This window comes from Eulemur rufifrons, chromosome 6 (assembly GCF_041146395.1).
Source record: "Eulemur rufifrons isolate Redbay chromosome 6, OSU_ERuf_1, whole genome shotgun sequence".
Classification (NCBI taxonomy): Eukaryota; Metazoa; Chordata; class Mammalia; order Primates; family Lemuridae; genus Eulemur; species Eulemur rufifrons.
In genome coordinates this window covers 51,507,278-51,523,132 of record NC_090988.1, presented here as the reverse complement: position 1 = coordinate 51,523,132, position 15,855 = coordinate 51,507,278, and the positions used below count along the sequence as shown (strand labels likewise).

General features: G+C 35.8%; 1 protein-coding gene across 3 annotated transcripts in view; it reads left to right on the top strand.

The window, feature by feature from the left end:
• Positions 1-15,855, top strand: part of UVRAG (UV radiation resistance associated) — a 281,364-nt gene that overhangs the window by 162,699 nt on the left and 102,810 nt on the right. For all 3 annotated transcript variants that reach the window (XM_069470994.1, XM_069470993.1, XM_069470992.1), the window contains 4 exons: positions 3,883-3,967; positions 6,808-6,895; positions 7,720-7,780; positions 15,185-15,350. In XM_069470994.1, coding sequence (XP_069327095.1) covers positions 3,883-3,967; positions 6,808-6,895; positions 7,720-7,780; positions 15,185-15,350 — 400 coding nt within the window. The remainder of the gene's footprint in view (positions 1-3,882; positions 3,968-6,807; positions 6,896-7,719; positions 7,781-15,184; positions 15,351-15,855) is intronic.

Sequence of the window (15,855 nt, the reverse complement as noted above, 5' to 3'; positions counted from 1 at the left end):
GAAATGAGAAATAACTAATGCAACACTCATCTCTTAGTAATTGATAGAACAAGTAGAGAGAAAATCAGTAAGGATAAAAGACCTCAACAGCACTATCAACTTACTTGACCCAATTGACTCCACTGAACACTAGTAAAATACACATTTTTTTCAAGTACATGGAACATTCAGTTAGACCATATTTGGTACCATAAAACAAATAAGTACAAAATAATAAAAATCACATAAAATATGTTCTCTTACCAAAACAGAAATAAACTAGAAGTCACTAACAGAAAGATAGGAAAATTCCAAATATTTGGAAGTTACTCAGCACACGTGCAATAAACCATGGGTCAAAGAAGAAATAAGGCAAATCAGAAGGTATTTTGAACTGAATGAAAATGAAAATATAGCATAAACACCCAAAGGGATGCAAGCTTAGAGGGAAATTTATAGCTTTTGATGCTTATATTACAAAAGAAGAAAAGTCTCCAATCAGTAATCTAAGTTTGTACTTTAACAAACTAGAAAAGAAGAGCAAATCAAGCAGAAGGAAGGAAATAATAAATACCAGAAATCAATGGAATTGAAAATAAAGAGTAGATGATATCATTGAAACCAAAAGGTAGTTCCTTGTAATAACCACTAAAACTGATAAGCCTGGATCCAGACTGACCAAATAAAGAGAGAAATCACAAATTACCAATATCAGGAATGAGAAGGGACATCACTCCAGATTCTACAGAAATTAAAATTATAATGTATTTCAAATAACATCATGGTAGCATATCACAAGGACAGTGGAGGCAGGTTGAAGAGAGTTCCACTAGCTGAATCTAGGGCCACTTCAACACAAAATAATTATGTGCAGTAATGAATTATAAATCACTGAAAAACGAAAAGGAATCCATGATTCCACACTTATAATAGTTAATGGGGAATGGAGGAGGGGCTCTTGCTTTCAGAAGAATGCTGTGTGCTGACTGATAATTATGGAGGAAGTACTGGAGTTGGAATATTATGTTTCAAGCATCATAGTCAGGATTGATTCAAACAGAAAGCACCAACCAATGCTAAATCTGGGGAGAAATTTAGATGAGAAGCAGGATGTATGCATGATTTTAAAGATGGACACCATTGATTCCAGTTATGATATCCTTAGATGGCCATAACAGCAGTCATATAGTACTCAAGTTGGTAATATGAAACCTGGATAACCCCTGCAGAGATTGAGTGTACCCTTGGCTTGGTATTGTTACTTAGTTTGAAGTAACTTTTAGAATTTAGGTTGAGTTTTCTGAGGTATCATTAAATACTTAGTTCTTCTCCACCTGAGCCCAACTAACCCAAACTCATTCAGTTTTATTATAGAGCCCACCCCTGTAATCGGTAAGCTGTGTTGTTACCTTTTGATAGAAAAATCAACCTGGGCTGGGTATGGTGGCTCATGCCTATAATCTTAGCACTCTGGGAGGCCAAGGTGAGAGGATTGCTTGAAGTCAGGGGTTCAAGACCAACCTGAGCAAGAAAGAGCAAGACCCTGTCTTTACAAAAAATGAAAAAATTAGCTGGGCGTGGTGGTGCGTGCTTGTAGTCCCAGCTACTCAGGAGGCTGAGGTGGGAGGATCGCTTGAGCCCAGGAGTTTGAGGCTACAGAGGGCTATGATTGTGCCAATGCACTCTAGCCTAGGTGACAGAGCAAGACTGTCTCCAAAAAGAAAAAAAAAAAAAAAAAGGAAAGGAATAAAAAGAGAAAAATGAACCTGTTAGAGCAGTGGTCCCCAACCTTTTGGCACCAGGAAGCTGTTTCATGGAAGACAATTTTCCCACAGACTGGGGTGGGGGGTATGGTTTTGGGATGATTGAAGCACATTACATTTATTGTTCAGTCAAACCTCTCTGCTAATCTGTATTTGCAGCTGCTCCCCAGTGCTAGCATCACCACCTCAGCTCCAGCTCAGAGCATCAGGCACTGGATTCTCATAAGGAGCATGCAACCTAGATCCCTCACATGTGCAGTTTACAGTAGAGTTCACGCTCCTATGAGAATCTAATGCCGCTGCTGATATGACAGGAGGCGAAGCTTATGAGGTGATGCCAGTGATGGGGAGTGGCTGTAAATACAGATGAAGCTTCCCTCACACACCCTGCTGCTCACCTGGTTCCCATCAAGCCATGGACCACTACTGTGGTTTTAGAGAGATGGTGCCAATGTGATTTCTAAATCCTTGGTTCTGACCAAGCCTTTTGAAAACCATAACCTCTCAGGTGACCCCATTCTGGATTTGGATCTACTTTGTTACATTTTAAATGGCGATCATTTTAGATGAGAATAAGAAGAGTACCAAAAACACTCATATTCTTCACCCAGATTTACCTATTGTTAACATTTTAACCTATTTGTTAGCTGGTGAGGATATTTTTTTAAATTAAATTTTCCTTTTTATCACATTGCAAGGATTTCTTTCTTTTGGTCATGCAATAACATGTTCTACAGAGTCTTGAAAACTGAGAAGGGGGACATACATTTGTATTTTGAAGCCCAGATCTGTCTTGGATCCCTATGTGTGGTTTTGCTAGCTCTGTTAGAGTTGAGGCAGCCTAGTTTATCTAGGATGAAGAATAATATTGCAAATTTCTATAGTGGTGGAAGAATTTATATACTTTCTGGTGAAAGTATAGGGGAGGGGATCAACTAAAATGTCTTATAAAGGTGAGGATTTGGGGAGGAATTGTATTGTAGGCTAAAGAAGATAAGTGGCATTCCTTAAATTCTATTTTGGGGGCAGAGTTCCCAACTTATTGATCTTTATAGTACAGTTAAGAGAGAAGAGAAAGGTACTTAGAAATATGTTGGTAAAATTGCTTAGGTTGGTGGATTTAGTGCTAAGGCCCAAACTCTGTATTTTGGTCTATTGACCTACTTTGTGTTCCTCCCTATTGGAGGTATACAGAAGAGTTTAAGGCACTTTTTCTTACTGGATCATAGTTTCTGAAAGTAAGCTCCTTTGTAAGAACTAAAACTTAATGTGTCAATATCTAAAACTGTATCTCTGTGCTTCAGGACCTCTGGAGTTGTTAATCAGGCCTGGATTGTCAAGGCCTATCATTTTCTCAGAGTAGGAAGATGTAAAAGGATATTATGATAACAGAAATGGAGGTTCTTAAAGTTGATATAAACACAAAAATCAGGTATATAAACACAAATATCAATAATCAGAATGCTCAAAAACACTTAAAGGAAATGTCTTGTAATGGAATTGGGGTATGAGGATATCAGTTAAAATGTGGAATATTCCTATAATTCACATTCATGGAGTTGGATTTTATACAGCCATAACTCAGACTGTCAACCTAGAAAAATGCTTGTGACATAATATGGAAAAATCAGAGTACACATCTCCTATATATAATGATTTTCACTAAAGCTTCTAATATTTATGAGTAAGATGAAAGTTCATAAAAACTACTTATATTTATGAACTATATTATGGTAGTCACAATGCAGATAAATTTCTTTGATATGCTTGTTATGCTTTCAGTAATGTTGTGTAGCATTTGTGGTCAAAAAGAAATTAAGCACTTTTTTTTTTTTTAAGTGAAGTCTGAATTTTGAAATCTCATCACAGTTTCTTGGTCAGCAATCCAGAAGTCTCTGTAGGCAGAGTTTTGGGGTGCCTAGTCTTTGGCTCCTACCAGAGGTTGGACTTATGTGAGAAGTGAACCAATAGGGAAGTTTATTCTAGTTAATCCCGCTGGGAGTTCTCTGTACTCAATCCACTTGGCCTATTTTTATTTCCCTCTCATAGTCAAGGGACGGGGCTTGGCCTCTTTGGTTATAATTGAGCAGTCCTGTCTACAGTGTTGCATCTGGAATTGTCTCCTTTCATCTCTTTCCAGGAAGTGCATTTTCAACTGAGCACCTTAAGCTTCAACTCCAGAAGGAATCCCTAAATGAGTTGAGGAAGGAGTGCACTGCAAAAAGGTAAATGCAACACTGAGAATAATTGCTGTGAGTGTTGAGGTTACTGTGAGAATAGATTTGTAAAAGTAGCGTTCTTAAAAACTGCTGGTATTGATTCCATACATGTTGGTACCACATTCATTTATTCAACAAATATTTATTAAGCAACTACTATGTGTCATACACTGGGCTAGAGGCCAGTTATGAAAGCTCCGAGTATGTAGTCATAATCAGAAACATGAACACTCCTCTGGTTTCCTAGGCCACAGCACTATGGCTTAATGTTTGAATCTTCCCCTCCTCCTGTCTTCTACATGTAATTTAGCTTATAGTTGTTTTTCAATAATTTCTTCAGACTTACTCCTGTTTCTTGTTGGCTCATTTAGATTACCTCAACAGCTTGTAGATGATCTCTTTTACATCAGTCTATGTTTTCAGTTCACCCTTTGTGCTGCTATTAGACCTCTCGTCTTAAAATACCATTTTGACGTTATTTTTTGTCCTCTAAATACATGGCAGTCCTTTTGCTTAACTTTCAGATAGCCTACAATAAGTTGGCACTATACAATGGTAGTTAATTTTAGTCACTCCCCCAGTATTCATCAAACAAATGCTAATAGTTTGTCTCTTTTTGTTTTTTTTCCAGTACACGCTTAATTCATTGCCACTTCTGTTCTTTTGCTCATCTTCACTCACTTTCCCTGGAAAGTCCTCCCATCCTGCATTTTTCTTCAAGAAACCTTAGGAATTGAGGATTCAAGAATGTTAGACCTTGAAAGAACCATAGAGATGATCTATTCTAATCCCCTCAATTTACAAATAGGAAAAAGCAAGGCTCTGGGAAATTGTTATTTGTCCAGCTCACCAGCAAAGCCAGAACTAGATCCCATTAGGTCTTCAGTGCTATTTTAGATAAGAAAAACCAAAGTATTTTTTCTACTGTTACACACCATTCAACACTTTTGACATCAGATTCTCAAGCAGACACTCTTTGGATATCTTATAATTTAATTCATTTCTGATATAATCAACCTGGAGATAGTATCAGATCCCACAGGCTCAGTCCCACAAGACCACCCTCCATCACATCAGGTGCCAGTGGTAAGCCCCAGGTTGTGACCTGTGCTTCTGACCTACCTGCTTTAAATAGGGGTTCCCACAATCCTCACCTCCAGTTTGAATAACTTGCTAGAGTGGGTCACAAAACTCAGGGAAGAATTTGCTTAACATTTGCTGGTTTATATAAAGGATATTACAAAGGACACAGATGAACACCCAGATGGATAAGATGCATAGGTCAAGGTTTGGGAGAGGGGATGTGGAGCTTCCATGCCCTCTCTGGGTACACCATACCCCAGGCACCTCCACAATATGGAAGTTCCTTAAATCTTGTCGTTCAAGAGTTTTTATAGCTCTCTATCTCCACTCCCCTTCCCCCAATCTTCTTCCCAGAGGTTGGTGGGTGGGGCTGAGAGTTCTAACCCTCTAATCACTTAGTTTTTGTAGTGGCCAATTCTGTCCTGAGGTGGCCTAGGGGGCCTACCCAAAGTCATTCATTAGCTTAAACTCTGGTGTGATCAAAAGCGGCTCATTATGAATAACAAAAGACACTTACCACTCAGGAAATTCCAAGGGTTTTAGGTGCTCCATGGTAGGAATACTGGACAAAGACCATATATATTCCATATTATACCACAAATGCTCTTTTCTACAACTTACTCATTCCACTTTGACGTATAATTTCCCCTAAATTCCTTTTGTTTTTAAATTGTTAACACAGTTGAACAGGTAATTTATTCTATGGGTATTTTATCTGTTGGTCATCTTTCTTTCTTTCTTTCTTTCTTTCTTTCTTTCTTTCTTTCTTTCTTTCTTTCTTTTTCTTTCTTTTTTCCTTAAGAATCCTAATGCCAATCAAAGGTCATGTTTCTTAAATAGTTGAAGAGAAGAGTTGGGGCTGGCGTGGTGGCTCACGCCTGTAATCCTAGCACTCTGGGAGGCCGAGGTGGGAGGATCATTTGAGTTCAGGAGTTCGAGACCAGCCTGAGCAAGAGCGAGATCCCATCTCTACTAAAAAAAATTGAAAGAAATTAGCTGGACAACTAAAAATATATAGAAAAAATTAGCTGGGCATGGTGGTGCATGCCTGTGGTCCCAGCTACTCTGGAGGTTAAGGCAGGAGGATTGCTTGAGCCCAGGAGTTTGAGGTTGCGGTGAGCTGGGCTTATGCCATGCCACTCTAGCCTGGGTAACAGAGTGAGACTCTGTCTCAAAAAAAAAAAAAAAAAAAAAAAAGTTGAGTCATCTCATGCTACAGCTTTTTGTTTATTTGTTCTTTTTACTTTATTATTTTACTTACACTGCAACAGGTTGTTTTGAGATAATGATAGCATGTAGTTGTGAATGAAAGATATAATTCTTTTTTGAAGGAAATACCATATGGATCTTTCTTGAAATCAAATTGGCCTTATTAAATATTGGCTATGAAATCTTGGTCAGATTACTCACCCTGTCTAAATCTTGTTTCCGTGTTTATAAATGTGTATAATAATATCCACCTACTAGAATGATTGTAATAGTTAAATAAAGCCACTTATAGGTGCTCAGTGAATTACTATCTGTACCTTTTACATCTCTTAGCCTGGTGCTGGGCATACACAATAGCCCTCTGTATATTAGGCTTGATTGATACTGTTTGGAGATAGCTCAGGACTCAATGGTAGCTATTAGTCTTGTCTCTACTTCTGAATTCCAGTGGTCTACTACAGGCCATTTAATCTTACTCTACATTAATTATGTGGAAATAAATGTTAGGAAGCATTTTTTTTTTAATAAATTTACTGTTTTTCCTTCCTCTTTAGAGAACTCTTTCTGAAGACTAATGCTCAGTTGACAATTCGTTGCAGGCAATTACTCTCTGAGCTTTCCTACATTTACCCTATTGATTTGGTAAGTTACAAATTTTCTGAAAAGGTTTTTCTTTTCAAAAAGATGATTTCCGTTTGAAATTTCCTCTGAATGAAAAAACTCACACTGTAGTCTTAATCATATACGCTGTTATCCTTCAGGGCTAATGTGCACATAAAATGTAGATTTAGAGTTAGCCTTCAGTTCCACAGTTTGATTTTTTATATCAGTTTGGTGGTGGGATGCACTTATCATTTGAAAGAATGTCAAATTATTTTTGGTTTCTTTAGGATGTTTTTACTCAACCCAATTATCCACTACCATTTCTGACATATATGTGCAGATACATGTGTACTACTTTAAAAATATAATTGCCAATTAATTTACACATATTAATGTTACTTAAGATATTCATGGGATAACTATCAGGATGTTAAGTTTTTTAACCTAGTTTCTTAGAATAAATGCAAAAAGTAAAACTTGAATAAAACTGATTAAAATTCTTTTTTAGAGCACCAAATCTGTTAAATTTGCTGGTTTTCTTGTTAAGGAAAAGTAATCTTAAGGACTAATTTTCAAGAAAGTTAATCGGATTTGAGTTTGCTTATAGAATTTTGTTAAATCATTTATAGATGTGAATTAGCCAAGGATAAGAAATTTCAAGCATATGTAAATGTAGGGAGAGTAGTATACTGAATCATGTACTCATCATCTAGCTTCAGCAATTATAATATTTTGAGTTTAGGACAGTATTGTCTTTGAACAAGGCAATGCTGAATGTTTTGAGATTCGACTTAAAGTTTCTTTGTTTTATGTATAATTAATGTAAAAATGTAATTAATTTCATTCTTTGATTAAATTCACAGAATGAGCATAAGGATTATTTTGTATGTGGTGTCAAGTTGCCCAATTCTGAAGACTTCCAAGGTATTTTATTTCTTTTATACTTACAAAGATTTGGTGTATATAATATATAGGAATAGAGTTATCTTGAAATGTTGGTTGTCTAGCACTTTTACACAAGGGTTTTTGGACCTTCTGTCTCCTCCCAATTGCAAGTACGTGAAGTCAGATTCCCTTATGGGAGACATAATAGAATATTGGGTCTGACCATAGAAAAATAATTATTGAAACTTATATTTAAAATTTAAAAGAAAATAGTTTTTAAATGGGCTTTAAGCAAATCAGAAATAAGGTTCTTAAGAATACAGATAATCTGCCTATCTTTTTGTTTTGATTTTTGTGAAAAATTTGTGTGTGTTTGGGAGCAGAGGAACAATAAACATTAAACTATTCTGTTATTTAGAAAGTCATATTCTTGCTGACCTGAAAAGTATGTGAAAATGTAATTTTGTGACATTTTCACTACTATAGGTTTAATTTGTAGTACTATCATTTCTCTTCTCTTTTAACCAAAAAAAAATTACATTAAAGGTATTATAGAATATGATTCATAGTAATTTCTGTATTTTAAAATCTTTTATTTTTCCTAATCTCTTGGAATTTATTATTTTTTTTAGCATATTGACAAAGAGATTATTTTTATTATTAGCAAAGTGGATTCTTTTCCCTTAGCCTAAACATGCTTTGAAGCCTATTAAATATCTTTATAGATGATTCCCAAAGCTAGCATATTATCTGTCTGTTATTCAACAAAAGAGCATTACTAGCTTTGATCAGGACTTTCTTCCATTTTGCTTTAAACAAACTTATTGTTATTCATGCTCTTTTAACATTTAAGACAATTTTAATGAATTACCTTTGGCCCTTATAACAAGTAGTTGGGACATGGTATAATGACAGTGTTAAAGCAGGAGTTGAAGAACTATGTTCAAGTCCTGGTTCCCTTCTATAAACCATGTAATTTGGAGCAAGTCATGTAACCTTTGAGTTGACTTCCTAATCCATATGTGAACATACTATGTCTTGCCTGTCTGACGTGATTTTTGTGAAAATTAAGTGAGGTATACCATTATCTGTAAAAGCAGGGGATTTTGCCTCATCTTTAATCCTGACAAAAACAAAGAAAGGAAACCTTATGAGGAAGGCGGTATTCAATGACTTGCTCAAGACTACAAACCTAGGTAATAATCGAGCTGGGATTTGTCTGGTTTCCACTGCACAGTGCTCCCTCAGATCTCTGTGAGTCACAAAAATGTGCTTTGGTGTTAAGTTTAGGCAAAGTTGTGATGTCTTAAAGCCCATGGTGCATCAGTTTCCTCACTCATTTAATAAACATATTGAGTACCTTGAGCCCTGTGCCAGGTTCCTACGATACAGAACATTTTTTCATTGAAAAAATACTTATTGAACACCTATATGCCAGACACTGTGCTGGGTTTTGAGGATACAATATCAATAAATAGCAAGCATATTCCCTCCTTTCATGGAACATATGTCTATTGAGAGAGACAGCCAATAAATATGAAAATAAGACATTAACAAGTATTTAATAAAAGAATGTGTTATCATAGAGAATGCGAGAAACTACTTTAAATAAAGCAGTAAAAGAAGACCTCTCTCTAAAGAGAAACATTTAACAGAAAATTTGAAGGCTGAAAGGAGCCAGCTATGCTACAGCTGGGGCAAGAGCATGCCTGGGAGAAGGGGCAGCAAGTAAAAGGTCATGATAGGAGAGGAATGAGCTTGACATGTCTGAAAAAACTCAAGGTCAGGATAGGGGAGAAAAGACCTGTATTTTGCATAAATCATGTAATCTTTCAGCTTCCTTTACTTGTGAAATGAGATATTATCTATTAATATATCTCTAGTTCATTGTAATGATTGAATGAGATAACATTTGAAAGAGCTTTTCATATAGGAGGTACTCAATAAATATAATTGGAATTAATTGCAAAGGAGAGAGAAAAGAAGGCAGGAAGAACAGAAAAGACGAGACCTGTGTGGTTAGAGTATAGTCAGCAAGGGGGAAGAGTTACGCTGGAGGAGGTGGGAGAGGACAGCCAGGGCCTTGAGGCCTCTGTAAGGATTTTATATTTTGTTCTCAATGAAGTGGGAAATGCCTAAAGGGCTTCAGGAAAGGGGATGGCCTGAGCTGGGTTAGGCTTTTTTGAAAGTCACTCTGGTTGCTCAGTACAGAATGATTTGAAGGGAGGCAGTAAGGGAAGCAAGAATATCAGTAGTGGTAGTGTGTTGCTTTAATCCACTCTGGGATGTTTCTTCATTCAGTTTTTGTTTTCTTTGAAGTTCCTTGTTTCCTAGTTTTTTAAATAGCTTTTATAGTTATCTACACTTAGAATGCCCAACAAGCTGAATACATTCTCTTTATTCTTTAAAAAAGTGATACAATTTTTAGTGCATTTGCTGAAAAATGAAATGAGAGACAAAATGACATAAATGTTTAGTTTTACTCCAAGGTCTTATTCACTCCCCATGACCTCTAAGAATCTGAAATTTTAAAGAACTTATAGAGTAGTATTGAACTTTAAAAATCTTAGGTTAGCATCTGGCAAGATACTTCTGTATACTAAATGTATTGAGTGCCTTGTGTATGTCATCTACTGTGCCAGGTGCTGAGAGCATACAAGAGTGATTAAGACATTGATCCTACCTCAGTGAGATTACAGTCCAGTGGAGGGTATCAGATTAGTCATCAAGCTAATCAAGAAATAGTTATTTAATTATACTCTGTGTCAGGCACTTAGAAGTTTATACCAGGTGCTTCATGAGACTCAAAGAAGTGGGAATAATCAGTCTTATCAGGAGGGGATCAGGAAAACCTTTATACAGAAGACGATGCCTGTACTGTCTTAAAAGATAAAATGGTGTTTCCCTGTTGAAAGAAGGGTAGGTGGACATTTTAGGTTGGGTAGGTAAGTAGAAATATGGTACCATGGAACATCATGCATGATGTTATCACATTTATTACTTTGATTCTCACAGTGGTGAGAATTAACCCCTTCTGTGAGGAAAAGAATTACCCTTAAATTTTTTTTTAAAAGACAAGAGAATTGAGGCTCCGAGAGATTAATTTTTCAAAGGACTCATATTAGCCGGTGATAAAACTAAGGTTATCCCTGTTCTGCTTGATTGTAAGGTCCATATTACTTCTGTCCTGATGCATCTTTCTTCCTTGTTTTGAATAATAACCTCTTCTAAACCTCTGACAACTTTCTAGTATTCTGTAGCAGCTGCATTCTGGGAAAGACTCTAGTGAAGGAACACCAAACTGGTTATTCTGTGATATTCATGAGACTTTGCTGGGATAGACTTTACACTGCATGGGTGGATACTGTTTGGGGAAACTCCACCATAGTGCCCCAGCATTTACTGTGCTTTTCTAAATGGGTAAGTTGTGTTAGAGTATACCAAAGTGACCTGGACACAATGGGAGAAAATCGTCCAGTGAAGGGTGTTCATCTGAGTTCCGTTGATCAAGAAATTTAGCTTTAAAAAAAAAAAGAAATGTTTGTGCGTGTGTGTTTTTTAAGTAATCCATAACACGAGAGCCTTTTGTGGTAATGAGACCCAGATTTCCTTCTGTGTCTGTATCCCTTTATGCAGGCATGATTTCTTGGAAAGGAGAGTCCATATGTCAAACAGTGTCTCATTGAGAACATGGAATGATTCCATAGATGCTGTGGCAGTGATTAGAGTCTTAAGTATTTTGTCCTGTCTGGATCAGTGGGTGCTTGGTTCCTTAACAAATCAGCTGCCTCAGTGATTGGGAAGGCAGGATGGTAAGAGCTTTTAGATCACTTATTGTACTTGGATGCATTTGAATATTGACAGTTTGTCCAACATGTAAATCAAAGGAACATTTGAATTAATTTATCATGTTGTGTCATGGCCATTGCATGTTTGTGGAATTTATTGCCATAAAAATTACACAAAAATTGCAGCCTTGAGTGGCTACCTACATTTAAAAAACAATCAGATATATTTATTATGAGAAAACAGCAGGTTTTTATTTTGTTTTTGAGCCCCTTAAAACTCGGTTTGAATTAGCATCTTTTTCATATACCTGAGTCTTATAGTTCATTCCTGTTCTTCCCTGAACCCTCCACTCCCCCTCCAACTTTGCACTAATAAAACTATCATCTGTGACCTTTGTAACCCCCAGAGCAGCATAAGGAACACAAACCTCTGCTCTGCTGAGGTGTTAGGGACGTCATTAATGCTTACTGGAAAAGCACACCCCAGAGAGCAAGGTTTTGGCTTTGGCAGGTAAAGAGTCTTTCAGATCTTATAATGCTGGAAACCTTAAACCTTTTGGTTTTTTAGCTAAAGTGATTGGCAACAGAATGTGACATCTGAAGTTGCATGGTCTGCAATAGCCATAATTAACCACATGAGCTCACATTTTCCCACTGGAGGTTCAGTGGTCTTGGGTGATGAAAGTGACTTCCCTACCTGGAGGTGGTTTTCCTTTTGAGGGTATTGGAATACCCTTGGGTCCTGTAATGCTTCACCCGTGGTCCTTTTAAAATGCTTTTTAATATAAAGCTTCAATATTGGAAATCCAACACCACAGTGTTTAACACTGTCATGGGCTGGCTGGAATGGGAAACCTAGAATTTTTAATAGGTCGAGTGGGGAGTCTTGTGGTGGCAAGAATGATGAGTGTGAATAACCTGAATCAAAGCTGATTTCTAATATTCAATTTTCAGTGTTTGCTATTTCTTTTTGGTTTTTTATTTCTTTGGGTAGGCTTCTCTTAGAGATGCCTTTTTATCTTTAAATTTAAGCAAAATTGTTTTGTTCATTGGTGGAAGGTGATCTTAGAAGACCAATTTTTTGTTCTTTTAATAGAGATACGGATGTAGTCTTGAAATATGCAAATAAAATTCTTTAGCATTCCTTTAGTAATATGGGGGAAATGTAGGTGCTTGAGTGTTTAGCATTAGATAGACTTTTTTAACATTCATAGTTTGCATTTGACCAGTCTGAAAGGCTAATTAAGAGACCTGCTGCTTTCTGGAAGTTTTCAAGTCATTTTCTGTCAGGTCATATAGGAAAGGAAAAGCTTAGTATAAAGCATGTATGGGAAAGTCTCAATATAGTAGTAACTATCTTTACTCTAAGTCCTCTTTTTCTTTCTTTTCCCCCCTTCCCTTCAAAAGGAGGTTCTTTAAAACTAAGTCCTTTTACTGATAGGAATATTTTAAATTTGGTAAGCCCTAATCTTTATAGAAAGCAGGAGGCAGAATTCAGTGACCCATGAAGGTACTCACAGTCCCAGCTATGACGCCAGACACAGATATCTTGGGAGCTGGGGTGTGGACACAATTTACCCACTTATTTCATCACTCACAGTTTTTAAATGTGTGATTATATACTGTGTTATATTTAAACCTTTTAAACAGTTTTTACTTATGTAACTTTTATCAAGCCACTGATACCACCTGGATCTCATTTTTCTTATCTCTAAGTTGATGGCATCGGATTCAGTGATTTCTAAGGTTTCTCCTATCTCTAATATTGTAATATTATAAGATGATGAATTTATAATGTAAAATATTTTTAGCCCCTAAGGTAACATGATGTACAGGTTTCAACAGAAGTAGAGTGTTACAGTAGTGCTCAAAGTACTTGGGCAGGACTGGGGCTACAGGACATGGTCTCTAAAAACAATTAGGATTTCAGTTAGTTAGGATGTGACTCAGTAGTCAGTCAAAATGGATGCTGTTGGATTTTTTTTTTTCCCATGAGTTTGTTTTGAGAGAGCAGCAAACATAAATTGAGCTCATTTTCCATCAAGCACTATATAAGTCATTGAGGACTCACAGAATTTTTATGTTTTCTTTGCCCTTACTAGAAAACTGAAGAAACCAAGGTAGTACATGTATGTCATATGATTGGTACATTCTAGGATCCCAAGTTAAAAATTGTTACCTATTAATTTTTTAAAAATGAAGTTCTGAGACAATATTGTACAGTGGTTAAAGATGGAGAATTTAGTGTCAGGCCAACCTATTTACTAGCTCCATTACTTTAGACAGGTTCTTTAATCTCTTTGAACCTCACTTTCTTTATCTGTAAAATGAATGACAGCATAAAAAAGGTGTCCAGTTTAGTAATTGCTGGTGAATGAATGTTATATATAAAGTACTACAGACAATTCTGAGAAGAAAAATATTTAATAATAAAAGTTACCTATTTTTATAGGATGATTAAAGAGAAAAGAGTCTATTATGATAGTCAAGGGTGGGGAACTCACTGAGGAATAGTTAGATGCCTATAGTGGCATTCTCACAATAAGAAGGTAGTGCTTAGATAATTAAGTATAAATAAAAAGAAGAATGTGAAAAATACTATTAACAATTGAGGGTAAAAACACCCCTAGAAGTCAGGAAATAGTTAAGCCATGGTCATCTCGATCATTTCAGTCCTTATTCTCAAGTTGGCTAAGGTATTCCAGAGTGTGTGTTAAATCTTTTAGAGAGAGAAAGTGTGTGTGTGTGTGTGTGTGCGCGCGCGTGCGCGCGCGTGTACACACATGTACTTGTGCACTTTTTAGAGCATTTTAGGAATAGTATATACCAAACAGTTCCTTCTTCCTTTGTTCTGGAGGAAATTTAAAACTTTCTATTTTGCTACTCTCAGTTCTGGGTACATAAATCATTTATCACTTCATAGGTAGTGTCAGAAATCTGAATGGGTTTTTAATGTAATTATCTGTGGCTTTTTAAAAGGTAGATGCTTATGTTTGACTATAGCATAAATGCATTTTTCCTAAATTCCTAGTAATTGCTTTCACCTAAATTGTATAAATAGGCTGGTGTATGAACAATGTAGTTTTTGACCTTTTGCTTTTACTGTTTAAAACATTTATCTCCCTTATCCCATTCAAATTTCACAGACTTATTCATGTAACACTGTCTTTATAAATATCAAGAACATATCCCGTAAGAATGCATTATGCTATTTCACTTCACTTTAGAACTAATAATGTTGTACTATAGTACAACTATATTGCCTAGAAAGTTATTAATAAATAAAATGTATGATTATATAGTGTGTTACATTTAAACCTCTGAAACTAATTTTCATGTCATGTAATAGACTCAAGTATTAATTCCCCCTTTAAAAATGCTGGGAAGGAAAGTAATGGATATTTGGGTGCACTGAGAACTCTTGCTTGAGGTATATATCAAATGTTAATCTTATCACATTAATTATTGGGAAATAGTTTTAAATATAGTTAGTAGATGAAATTTCAAGTTGTTAATGTGTTTAGATTTGTATAAAATTCATATAATTTAGATAAGTGATTAATATTTATATCTCCTTTGAAATTGATATGTTATCTCATAGCTACATTTCTAAGGTAAATAGTTGTTTTCTTTTCCTCTGCTTTTGAATTTACAGCAAAAGATGATGGAAGCATTGCTGTTGCCCTTGGTTATACTGCACATTTGGTCTCCATGATTTCCTTTTTCCTACAAGTGCCCCTCAGATATCCTATAATTCATAAGGGATCTAGATCAACAATCAAAGATAATATCAATGACAAGCTGACTGAAAAGGAGAGAGAGTAAGTGTCTTTTTTTTAATGCTTCTAACATCAAACCAGTATAAAACATGGGATATATTAAAAATATAAAATGTGGCAACTTTTATATAACCTTTGTAAAGTGCTCCATTTCTTTTAAATCAAATGTAATTATTCATTTAGATGTTATTAGTTTAACTCCTACACTTCTAAAAATTGCTAATGATAGCAAATACTCCATTTAATTTACTTTCCTTTCACTTTTGTGAGGACATCTGTCATATGTTCTGCAAAAATTTGTATAGTATCTGTTGCCTGCCATTCAGCAAGTGAAATAGTTAAAAGATTTGTCAGAGAGCCAACCAGCTAAAGGATAAAATGTTTAATAGCAGATTGAACATAGCTGAAAAGTGGATTAGTGGACTGAAAGATAGGCCAGTAGAAACATTCTAACCAAATCCAAGAGAGACGGTATGTAGAGAAAAGTGCTAGACATATGTAAGATACAACACAAATGTCTAATATACATATAATTACTGTCACAGAG